This window comes from Delphinapterus leucas, chromosome 2, assembly GCF_059928025.1.
Source record: "Delphinapterus leucas isolate spDelLeu-1000000601 "Yukka" chromosome 2, BTC_Dleu_Yukka2, whole genome shotgun sequence".
Taxonomy (NCBI): Eukaryota; Metazoa; Chordata; class Mammalia; order Artiodactyla; family Monodontidae; genus Delphinapterus; species Delphinapterus leucas.
The window spans coordinates 118734966-118747890 of record NC_143130.1 but is presented as its reverse complement, the minus strand read 5'-3'; the positions used below and the strand labels follow the sequence as shown (position 1 = coordinate 118747890).

Below are 12925 nucleotides of genomic sequence, written 5' to 3'. Positions count from 1 at the left end.
ATTCTGTGTTTGCAGTTTTATTTTAGAAGTTAACGGAATTATTTAGCAGTCCAGATTGTTTCAGATACACAAAAGCTATTCTCAATCATAAATTTAAATTATTTGGATGATTAAATACATTTTTTCATTATTTAAGTATGAACCTTCCCTTCAGTAAAAAAAATAAAATCCTAGTCACCTTCTTCAGTATCTTCACCTTCTGTGTCCAAAATGATTTCTTTTAATTTTATTTAAGTAGATTTTGCTTTCCCTTCAGATTATATTTGTCACCGTCTCTTATGTAGTACCTTGAAATATGGTACTAGTTACCCAATGAATGTTTGTTAAATTGAATTAAAATATTTTTATTGTAGAAAGTAATATATCTAAGAAAATAGTATATATTAATATTTATAAATATTTGATCAGGATATTTTTTAAAAATAGAATGTAAATAAGATTTTAGAATGTTTTTGTTTTTAAATGTCTCATTAAGAAGTGAAAACTGTGGCATTTTGTCTGTGTTACTAAACCTTTCTCAAAAAGGTTGATTTAAATCAGCATGTTGCCTAACCTATAATGGAAAAGAATCTGAAAAAGAATATATATATATAACTGAATCATTTTGCTGTACACCTGAAACTAACACATTGTAAATCAACTATACTTCAATTAAAAAAAAAAAAGCAGGTTGCCAATAGCATACCATGCTCCTTCTTTTCCCCCAAATATCATATATCATTATTTTATATTTCTTGAACCTCCACAAAGCTGTGTCTTTTTCAATAATCTACACATTATTTGACTCAAGGTTCATAAAGGTACAGATCATGACTTTGACCGTTTGGATTCTAATTCTAAGTTAAACGTCTTCTTTTTCCAGAAACTAAAAGTAATGAGCAATTTTCTTAAATGAGACATAGCTCCAGCTTTTTAATTCATTTGTGTATTTTTCTTACTTAATAGCCACGGTAACTAAAAACAAGTCTTTTTGAGTGAATTGTTTTTCAACATTAATTCTATTTTAATACTGCTCAGCTACTCCAGAAAATGACATTGTCTTTTCCATTATCCCACATTTTCATTTCTTTTAGCTTTAGCCCCAAATTTGATGATTTTCGATATTCTTTCCCTAGCATTTTCTATGTTAATAATGACAACCTTTTAAGTTTACGAGGATATTCCTATAATATTGTTTCATTTAATCCTCATCACAATTCTAAGAAATTATTGGAATCATCATTATTCTTCCAATTTTGCTAGCAAGAAACTGATGGCTTAGAAAACTAACATTCATTAAGCCTTTTCTATGTGCCAGCCACTGTTCTAAACACTTTATTACCTCACTTAATCTTTACAACAACTCTCAGAGAATTTCAGTAATATGCCCTATCACCCAGAAAATGAAGAGCCATGATTAAAACCCTGGCAGTTTGTCTTCAGAGCCTTGTTAGATGCATAAGTAATAAGTGGCAGAACCAGAATTGAACCTATAGCTTCTGATTCTAGATCTTCTGCCTTTTTTTTTCTTTTGCGGTACACGGGCCTCTCACTGTTGTGGCCTCTCCCGTTGCGGAGCACAGGCTCCGGACGCGCAGGCTCAGTGGCCATGGCTCACGGGCCCGGCCGCTCCATGGCATGTGGGATCGTCCCGGACCGGGTCACGAATCCGTGTCTCCTGCATCGGCAGGCGGTCGCTCAACCACTGTGCCACCAGGGAAGCCCTGCCTTTTTTTTTTTTTTTTTTTTTTTTTTTAAAAAAAAACTTCATTGCCTCTCAGGTGAAAGAATATCAAAGCCTAAAACATAATTGACCAGATGTACACTTGGGAATCATTAACATGATAGCTCGTTGACAGTGTAGGAAAATCCCAGAAGTCGAACGTTAAACATTTCCTAAACTTGTTTGCCTATACTTTTCAGGAATGTAAGGCCTTAGAAGCTTATACCCCAGAATCTGACTAGTAGCAGGAAGTTGAGCCATACTGGGAATAATCTAGATTATTTTGACATCTTGAAGAATGTAGGAAGCTGTACACACACATGCACACACAAAAACTGATGTTAACCTTTAAAAAGCAAAAACCAAAAAACAAAAACTTAAGCATTTGTACTCCCAGTCTGTGCCTTTTACTGTGTCTTTAGTTAGCTGCATCTATGGAGAACTTTGCTTCACTTCAGAGTTTATTGTTATTTTAGGATTACAGCTCCTTCCACTGCTAAACCTGTCACTTGGTTATTTAGATCTATAAATGTTACATAAGATTGATGGGTGGACAACAGTAGGGAAGAAAGGAAGCTGTAGACCTCACATAGAAGACTTTCTATAGTTTTGATAGTAAATTAGTAGCATTAACACTGATGGACTGAAAGAAGGGACTTAACTTCTGATCCATTATGTTCAGGAAGAAAAATATTTCTGCATTGAATTGTTCTGAAATTTAGCATTCTACTGAATTTAATTTAAGAATATCAGTATCAGGACATGCAAGATATATAGAAGGAGCTGACTTTCTTTTAATACTTAGAAACATTATATGCTTCATCAGAAGCTTATACTTGAACACACTAATAGAATTTTTACTGATTCTGATCATCAGATTACTTTCTTCAAGCTGAAACTCAGTTGAAGTAGGGAACTGAAGTTTCACAAGACATGAGGAAACAGAACAAAAAATCTCCAAGTTCTGTTTCTGTTGGAATTCCTTTATGAAGTGTATAAATTTTATTTGTGGTCCCAATTTGTTTTAAAAAGAATTTGTAGCTAGCTATGTTAAATGTAAAAGATATGAAAATAATACCTTACTGACTGCTGCTATCAGTCAATAAAATTACACTTTCCTTTTTTTAAAAAAAAAATAAATTTTATTTATTTATTTATTTTGGTCTGCATCCGGTCTTCGTGGCTGCCCGCAGGCTTTTTCTAGTTGTGGTGAACAGGGGCTACTGTTGGTTGCAGTGCATGGGCTTCTTATTGCAGTAGCTTCTCTTGTTGCAGAGCACGGGCTCTAGGCGCTCGGGCATCAGTAGTTGTGGCACGTGGGTTCAGTAGTTGTGGCACACGGGCTTAGTTGCTCCACGGCGTTTGGGATCTTCCCCGACCAGGGCTCGAACCTGCTCCCCCTGCATTGGCAGGCGGATTCTTAACCACTGTGCCACCGGGGAAGTCCCCACTCTTTCCTTTTTGAAAGCAGGTTGCATATTTGTTTGGGAAGCTTAATGACAATATCAATTTATCAATATGGGTTTGTTAGAAAGATCCTGTGTGTTATCCCCACCTATGATCTTGGTAATAAATTATAGTTGAAAATAAGGCTTAGAACAGGGAGCTCTACTCAATATTCTGGAATAACCTATATGGGAAAAGAATCTGAAAAAGAATGGATGTATGTATATGTATAACTGAATCACTTTGTTGTATACCCTGAAACACACAATATTGTAAATCAACTATACTCCAATATAAAATAAAAATTAAATTAAATTGAAAAAAATAAGGCTTAGAGTTTGAGGGATGTGCTTTCCTCCACTTCATCTTCCTAAGTAACAAATTGATTAATTAACAGCAATAAATTGATTAATTAACAGAGTAACAAATTGATTAATTCACCTAAACAGTGCATGTTCACTCTGGGTTGGTTGGTTGTGGGTGTTTCGGTTGTGGTGGTGGTGTCATTTCATTTAAACGCTCATCCACTTTTATTTGTATCATTATTGGTTGCCTTTTCTGCAGATGTGTAGCACTTTGCAGTTTAGGTATTTGGATATGTGAAGAACTAGTCCATGAGTCTCATCATCCTCAAATTAAGGAAGCTCTGAATGTAATTTGTGTTTCCTTAAAGGTAAGTAAATAAATATTTAGTGGACTATATTAAGATAGTATAGAATGTATGATTATTTTTCTCTAAATGTTAATTATATATTGTGCCCTTACAGAATCATTAATTCATTAATTTATTATTACATTATTTCTTTGATTCCGACTTTTTCCTTAAGAATAGTTCTACTCTTGATTTTAGGATATCTTGGTGATGACCTGTTTTATCTCAACTTTTTATATATTTGGCTTTGTCCCTAAGATAAATATGGATGACTCCTAAAAAGGAAACCAGTCATTTAACAACATTTGTAAGGCTGTTTATCATTTCTTAATCAGTATTTTTGTAACCTACCCTTCGATCTTTATTACTTCCTGAATTCTTGAGCTATTCAGGTTTTGGCTTTATCATTCAAGTTAAATGCCCTCTTTGTGACCAGAATAAGATTTGCTCAGAAATAATAACCCGATTATTTGGAGAGTCTGAATGAATAAATGGATATTTTTTATTTGTAAAAAGATGAGTGATATTACTTTTTGTCCTAAGACTTGTATTATAATATCTGTATAGAACTCTAAACACACAAAGTACAAATATTACCTATTTGACAGATATTTCTGAGTATATACTATGTTTGAGGTGCTTTGCTAGGCAGAGTAAGGAATACCAGAATGAAAAAGAAATATAAATACTAGATTGAAGAGATTAATAATATGGTGGCTGAAAAAGATTAAAATAAGTAATAAAATATAAAAAGCTGAGAGAACCAAATGAGTGGTGCACATAAACTGCTGATTGAGTTCAGAGAAAGCAGAGGTCACTTTGACTTAGGTATCAGAGAAGACTAGAAAGAGGAACTATGTGGTCAGGGCTTGAAGAGTGGGTGAGATTTGGTTATAGAAAGATAAGCATAAAAAGTTTGACTTTATACCATTGGGGAGTCATCTAAGATTTTTAAGCATAGAGAACGTCAGCATCAGAACAGTTCTTCAGAAGATAATATGGAAGTATTGAGTATAGTAAGTAGATTGCAATGGGGAAAGATGGGATAACAAGATTAGCAGTTTAGAGGCCATTCCAGAAATCCAGGTAAGAGAAAATGGAATAAAACTTCAATGAGGACAGTCAGACATTACAAAGAAAAAATAAAGTTAATTATATCTTTGGAATGTGTTATGATTTTCTTATTTTGCAGGTGTATATTTATCTTCCTAATAATATTTTAATAAACACAAATATAGAATGACAAAAAAACATGTATACAATTTAAAATTTTTTAGCAGCTAATGCAGAGATGAATAATATCAGGAAGAAATTTTTTATAACAGTGCTTTTTTGTTTTTTTCTTATTGTTATTACAGTTTACAAATAAAACAGTAGCCCATGTAGCTTGTAACATGCTTCACATGCTGGTTCATTATATACCTAGACTTCAGATTTACCAGCCTGATTCTCCCTTGAAAATTATTCAAGTAAGTAATTTCTCATTTATTTCTTATTATGACTTGTTAAAGATCCTTAGATTTGGATACCTTGAGATTAAAATTATTTAATAGTTTTCTTTAAATTTTGCATAGCTAAATAATGGCCACTCAGGGTGCTTTTTTTTTTTTTTCTTTTTTTTTGTGGTACGTGAGCCTCTCACTGTTGTGGAGCACAGGCTCCAGATGCACAGGCTCAGCAGCCGTGGCTCACGGGCCCAGCCGCTCCGCGGCATGTGGGATCTTCCCGGACTGGGGCACGAACCCATGTCCCCTGCATCAGCAGGCGGACTCTCAACCACTGCGCCATCAGGGAAGCCCCAGGGTACTTTTTTGAGATATCAAAGTTCATGACAGTCCCTTTCTATATTATGTTAAGAGATTATGTGGTTGGTTTTAAATGCTACATGCAAATTTATCATTGCCATTGTCTTTATAATGTACATTAGGCTTCATTCCCTGTCTTAGGTTAGAAAACATACCATCCCTCCAGTTACCAAAATCAGGAGATTATTTTGATTCATTCCTTTCCTTTCCTCTTCAGCCAGTCATTTATGAAGTGGTTTATTTTTATTTTTATTTTTTTTATGTGTTCTGTGCTTCCTACAATACCTGACGTTTTTCAGCCCTTAATTATTTCTTTCTTGAGATACTATAATAACCTTCTAAACTGGTTTTCTGGCTTCTGAGGTCATCCCCTCCAAGTCATCATTCACATTGACATGACTCTTATGTCACTTTCCTGAAGAACAAACAAACAAACAAAATCTCAGAGTGGTTTTCCTTTGTCTATAAAATAAGACCCAAACTCTTTAGCTGGGAATTAATTTGAGGCCTCCAGATGAGGACCCAGCCCATCTTTTCAGAATCATGTACTGATTCCTTTTATGAAATACCCTGTAGTCTGGGCACCTGAGTCAGCTATTATCCCCTAAACATACCCCTCACTCTCTTCTTACCTAAAATGTTTTACTTTTCTCTACCCCACCCCCCATCTTTCAGTGATTGGTTTAAATACCATCTCCTCAAAAAATAAGAATCCTTACTTGTTCTCTCCAACCAGAATTTATCTTTCTTATCTTCATATTCTTATAACATTTTTAGGAAAGATAGTAATTAATATTTATTAAGCACCTACTACCATGTATCAGTCACTATAGTAGTCACCTTTTCATATGTTACCTCATTTAATTCGTAAAAAGTCATTTGAGGTGGACTGTTATCCCTGCCTCCTCTCCTCCCTTTATTTAAGATGAGAGAACTGAGGAGACAGCAACTGTATAAAGTCATAAGGTAACAGGGTAGAAACAGGGTTCAAACCCAAGTCTGTAAAATTTCAAGTCCAGACTTTTCCCACTCAACCACGTCGCCAGGCCCTATTTTAGCACTAAATATACTTGTGTAAAAATTCTAAGCTTCTTGGGACTTCCCTGGTGGCGCAATGGATAAGATTCCATGCTCCCAATGCAGGGGGCCCGGGTTTGATCCCTGGTCAGGGAACGAGATCCCACATGCGTGCCGCAACTAAGAGTTCACACGCCACAACTAAGGAGCCTGCGGGCTGCAACTAAGTAGCCCACCTGCTACAACCAAAGAGCACACATGCCACAACTAAGGAGCCTGTGAGCCGCAACTAAGGAGCTTGCATGCCACAACTAAGACCTGATGCAATCAAATAATAAATATTTTTTTTAAAAAATTCTGAGCTGCTTCTTTAAGACAATGGCATTTTTTTTCTTCATTATTTTCCATGCCTAGGATGACTTGCATGTAGAATCTCTTAGGTAAATAATCTGTTGAGTTGAATATAGTATTATGGTTAAGAGGTTGGGTTTGAAGGTTAGACCTGGTTTAACTAACCCCTGACTCTGCCATTTACTAACTTTGTAACTGTCAACAAATTACTCAGTCCTCTAAATTCTGGCTTTCTTTATCTTTACATTTGGGATAAAAATACCTACCTCACAGAGTTGCTCTGAAGACTAAATGAGAAAATATATGTAACACGCTGAGCACTTTTTGCCATAAAAGTGATGGGACATAAATTTTAATAAATGTTGGCAGCAGCTACCATTGTTATCATTGCAGGACATGATAACTGGATGTAAATGTGAATGTTCATATATATGTCTATTAGTATTAAAACATTTGAAATTTTAAAACTCGAAAATTTTACCCTTTAAGATTGATTATTCTGTTGAAAGTTAAGGTGTTCTTTAAGTAAGCATATTTTCTTTTGTTCATTTGAAGGCCTCCAAATCCTTTCCCTTATTTTCTTCATAGTTTATATACTATTAATACTTACCTAAGTAATTCTTAGGTGTGTAGAGTTTTTGCAGATTGCTTCACTGTACATTATAGTGGCCAGTGCCTACAGATAAATGGTTATACTTTACCTCTAATTGAATGCAGAAATGAAATTCTAAAATAGAGCATTTCACTAATGGTTACCTACTTACATAGTTAGGAATAGAAGCCCAGTTCTATTACCAGTATTATGTATTAATCTAATATACTAGATTCTATTAGTGTGTAAAGCCTTTTATGGTATAAATTATGTTTAGAGGAATTTTTCTACTTGAAGCAATCATTTATAAAAATTTAATAGCATACAATAAAAACACAGTAAATTTACCTCTATACATTTTTTTTTTTTTTTTTTTTTTGCATTACGCGGGCCTCTCACTGTTGTGGCCTCTCCCGTTGCAGAGCACAGGCTCCAGATGCGCAGGCTTAGCGGCCATGGCCCACGGGCCCAGCCGCTCCGCGGCATGTGGGATCCTCCCAGACCGGTGCACGAACCCGTGTCCCCTGCATCGGCAGGCGGACTCCCAACCACTGCACCACCAGGGAAGCCCACCTCTATACATTTTTAACATGCACATTAAAAAATTGAATGAGGGCTTCCCTGGTGGTGCAGTGGTTGAGAATCCGCCTGCCAGTGCAGGGGACACGGGTTCGAGCCCTGGTCCGGGAGGATCCCACATGCCAAGGAGCAACTAGGCCCGTGAGTCACAACTACTGAGCCTGCACGTCTGGAGCCTGTGCTCCGCAACAAGAGAGGCCGCGATAGTGAGAGACCCGCGCACCGCGATGAAGAGGGGCCCCCGCTTGCCACAACTAGAGAAAGCCCTCACACAGAAACGAAGACCCAACACAGCAAAAGTAAATTAATTAATTAATAAACTCCTACCCCCAACATATTCTTAAAAAAAAAAAAATTGAATGAGATCAAGAAATTTCCAGGGTAAATGATAACACTATAAGAATGTTTTGCTTTCTTTTAATAAGGTCTTTTATTTCATATTCTCTGTATCAATTTTATTCATATTCTGGTCAGTGTATAATATATGTTAATTTAAAAAGCCACATTATAAAATCTTTCTTTAAAAAAAAGGCGTATATTTACAAGTATATATACCGAAATATCTGGGAAGATGAGAGTAAATTTCTTTATTTTTCCCCCAACTTTATTGGGGAATAATTGATAAATATAATTGTATTATATTAAAGTATATAACATAATGATTTGATATTGTAGAAGGGTTACCAAGATCAAGATAATTAACATATCCATTACCTCACATTGTTAACATTTTTTTATGGTGAGAATGCTTAAGGTCTACTCTTAGCAACTTTAAGATATTCAGTACTGTACAATTAACTGTAGTTACTGTACTATACATTAAATCCTCAGAACTTATTTTTATAACTGAAAATTTGTACCCTTTGACCTACATCTCAGTTCACTAGACCCCAGACCCTGGCAACCACTATTCTGTTTCTATAAAATTAGCTTTTTTTACTTTTCCACATATAAGTGATACCATACAATATTTGTCTTTGTCTGGCTTATTTCACTTAGTGTAATGCACTCCAGTTTCTTTCATGTTGTCATAAATGGCAGGATTTTCTTCTTTCCTATGGCTTGAATAATATTCCATTGTGTATATATGTATACCACAATTTCTTTATCCGTTCATCTGTCGAAAGGCATGAGGGCTGTTCCATATCTTGGCTATTGTGAGTAATACTGCAGTGAGCATGGGTGTGCAGGTATCTCTTTGAGACACTGATTTCACTTCCTTCTGATATATACCCAGGAGTGGTATTATATGGTAGTTCTATTTTTAATTTTTTGAGGAACCTTCATACTGTTTTGCATAATGGCTGTATCAGTTTACATTCCCACCAATACTGTATAAGGGTTGCCTTTTTTCCACATCCTCACCAACATCTGTTCTCTCTTGTTTTTTTAAAAACAGCCATCCTAACAAAGGTGAGGTGATATTTCATTGTGGTTTTGATTTGCATTTTCCTGATACTACCGATGTTGAATACCTTTTCATGTTCCTGTTGGCCACTTGTATGTCCTTGGAAAAATGTCTGTTCAGATCCTTTGCCCATTTATAAATTTAGTTAGTTTTGCTATTGGGGGTATAAGTTCCTTGTATATTTTGGATATTAACGCCTTATCAGATATATGGTTTGCAAATATTTTTTTTCCATTCTGTAAGTTGTCTTTTCACTTTATTGATGGTTTCATTTGCTGTGCAGAAGCTTTTAGTTTATGTAGTGCCACTTGTTTATTTTTTTGTTTTTGCTTCTGCTTTAGGTATGATTTCCAAAAAAATCATTACCAAGACCCATGTTAAGGAGACTTTTCCTATGTTTTCTTCTAGGAGTTTTATGGTTTCTGGTCTTTATATTAAGCCTTTGATCCATTTCAAGTTAATTGTTGTGAGTGGTATAAAATTGGGGTCCAGTTTCATTCTTTTGCATATGGATATCCAGTTTTCTTAACGGCGTGTGTGTGTTCTTGGACCCTTGTCAAAGATTAGTTGACTGTATGTGTGGGTTTATGTCTAGGCTTTATTCTAATGCAGAGGTCTGTATGCCTGTTTTTATGTCAGTACCTTACTGTCAGTACCATATTTTGATTACTGTAGCTTTGTAATAAAGCTTGAAATCAGGAAGTGTGACGCCTCCAGCTTTGTTCTTCTTTCTCAAGATTGCTTTGGCTCTTTGGGTTTTTTTGTGGTTCCATTCAAATTTTAAGATAGTTTTTTTCTATTTCTGAGAAAAACACCACTGGAATTTTGCATTCAGTTGCATTGAATCTGTAGACCACTGTGGTAGTGTGAACAGTTGAACGATATTAATTCTTCCTCATCTATGACATGGAATATCTTTCTATTTATTTGTGTCTTCAGCTACATTCACTAGTGTTTTCTAGTGTTCAGCATATAAGTCTTCCACCTCATTGGTTAAATTTATTCCTAAGTATATTATTGATTTTGATGCTGTTGTAAATGGGATAGCTTTCTTAATTTCTCTTTGTGATAGTTTATTGTTGGCGTATAGAAATGCAGCTGATTTTTGTATGTTGATTTTGCATCCTGCAGCTTTAGTGAATTCATTTATGAGTTCTAACGGGGTTTTTTTTGGTGGAATTTTAGGATTTTCTATATATAAGATCATGTCATGTACAAACAGAAATAATTTTACTTCTTCCTTTCAGACTTGGATGACTTTTATTTCTTTTTCTTGCCTAATTGCTGTGGTAGGACATCCAGTACTGTGTTGAATAGAAATGGCAGTTGTGAGCATCCTTATCTTGTTCCTGACTTTAGAGGAAAGGATATTAACTTTTTACCTTTTGAGTATGGTGTTAGCTTTGGGCTTGTCATATATGGTGTTTATTATGTTGAGATACATCCCTTCTATACCTAATTGGTTGAGCAAAGTAGATGTCTTGAGTGATAAATTACAGATGGTTTTTATAAATCTTTTTGCTTATCTATGTCTTCTCATTTTTCTATCAGAACATATATTGTTTGTATGTTTATACATATTGATTCATGACTTGAATTTGTAAGAAATCCATTTATAGTTAACAGAGCATATATAACTTTGGTTCTGTACATTAGGATTGTAAATGATTGATAGTTAGGTGTACTTGAAAAGCTGACCTATTAAAAATTACTTTGAAATAACAATGTTAATATATTTTGGATAAACTTTCAGCAGTAGATTTTGTATCACTTTAGCATTATTGTTTAAGTTTTAGGATGCACCATTAGTTTGACGTATTTTGAGCTATTTTCTTTATTTCCTACAGATTCTAATAGCCACTATTACCCATCTTTTGCCAAGTACAGAAGCTTCATCTTATGAAATGGACAAGAGGGTAATTTAAATTATTTAATATTTAATATGTGGTTACCTAGTAAGATACTTATATTTTAAAACTGTGAAGGTATATCTATTTACATGGGAGACATTAATTAATCTTGTGTTTAAAATAATTGGAAATATAGCTTTCCATTATTTAAGTGTAACTAAATCACATTTTAGTTTATATCTCAAGTTAATCATGGTCATCTGATAAAGTCTTTGAATTTAGGGTTGTAAGGAACCTGGGAGGATATTCTGTCCATTTATAATTTTTTTACTTGTTATGGTCTTGTCTATGCCTGAAAATAACTGAGAATAGGTCCAGAAACATAATTACAGCTGCAGAGTTCTGTAAATAATGGGCAGAACATATGTAATAAAACATACTTGATATTTCAACACAATATGATTAAGAAGTGGTAACACTGAGATTTCTTGTTGGCATTGTCAACACATGAGTTCTATTAAACTGTGGGAGTATATGAGATCACTTAAGGTGAAGCTGTAGAGTAAGAAGGGTTAGCAAAGTATAACACCTTGAAGATAGCAGTTAAAGAACAGGCAGAGAGGGGGATCACCAACGTAGTGACATAGAAGGCTGCTGAATTTTCTTCCTCGCTTGGACCCATGGAAGATACAGCTACACATGGAGCAATTCCCTCTGAGAGAAATCCAGAAACTAGTCAAGTGACCTCTACACATCAAGCGACTAAGAAAATACCCACATCAAAAATAGGTAGGAAAGGCTGTAACACACTCTTGCCATAAACCCCACCCTAGCAGAGCTCCATACAGTCAGGAGGAAGCCCCCAATTTCCACCTTCTCTCTGAGGAGAGAAGGGTTTAGCCCATACGTCTAGCACCCCACCTTTTAAGCCTGCCACCCAAGGACAGGTCCCCAAATCACCTGGCTCTGAAAGCCAAAGGGCTTGCGTTCACAGCTCCCATAGAACTATATGAAACAAAGAAGCAGCTGTTAACAGGCACGTTGCTGTTTATATTCCGTTTTAGAGATTTTTTTCCCCATCCCTTTTGTTTTTATTTATTTATTTGTCTGTGGTTTATCCATCCTTTGTTTATTTTGTACAGATGAGCAGATACATCTGTATTTTCTTTTTTCTTCCTGTTTGTTACACAAAAGTATAATAGTCTAGATATTCATTGGTACTTTCGGTTTTTCACTTGACAGTATATTCTGGAAATTCACAATAAATAAATTCACAGAGGTCTTCCGTGTTCTTTTTTGCAGCTGTATAGTATTAGTACTCCATTGAGGGAGTGCACCATAATTTATAAATTTCATAATTTATTCAAGTCATTCTTCTATGTATGGACATAGAGATTATTTTCAGAATTTTGCAGTTACAAGCAATGCTGCAGTGACTAACTTTATGTCTGTATATTTTTACATTGTTGGAATGTGTCTTCAGGGTGTATTCCTAGAAGTGGAATTGCTGGGTCAAAAGGTAA

At 35.1% G+C, this 12925-nt stretch overlaps 1 protein-coding gene across 7 annotated transcripts in view; it reads left to right on the top strand.

Annotated features, from left to right (window-relative positions):
• The window catches only part of RALGAPA1 (Ral GTPase activating protein catalytic subunit alpha 1), a 228532-nt gene that overhangs the window by 129228 nt on the left and 86379 nt on the right, over nt 1-12925 (top strand). For all 7 annotated transcript variants that reach the window (XR_016392164.1, XM_089907599.1, XM_022570707.3 and 4 more), the window contains 3 exons: nt 3713-3821; nt 5159-5269; nt 11400-11468. Coding sequence is in view for 6 of the 7 variants with exons in the window: in XM_089907599.1 (XP_089763725.1) it covers nt 3713-3821; nt 5159-5269; nt 11400-11468 (289 nt within the window). In the remaining variant the exon portion in view is untranslated. The remainder of the gene's footprint in view (nt 1-3712; nt 3822-5158; nt 5270-11399; nt 11469-12925) is intronic.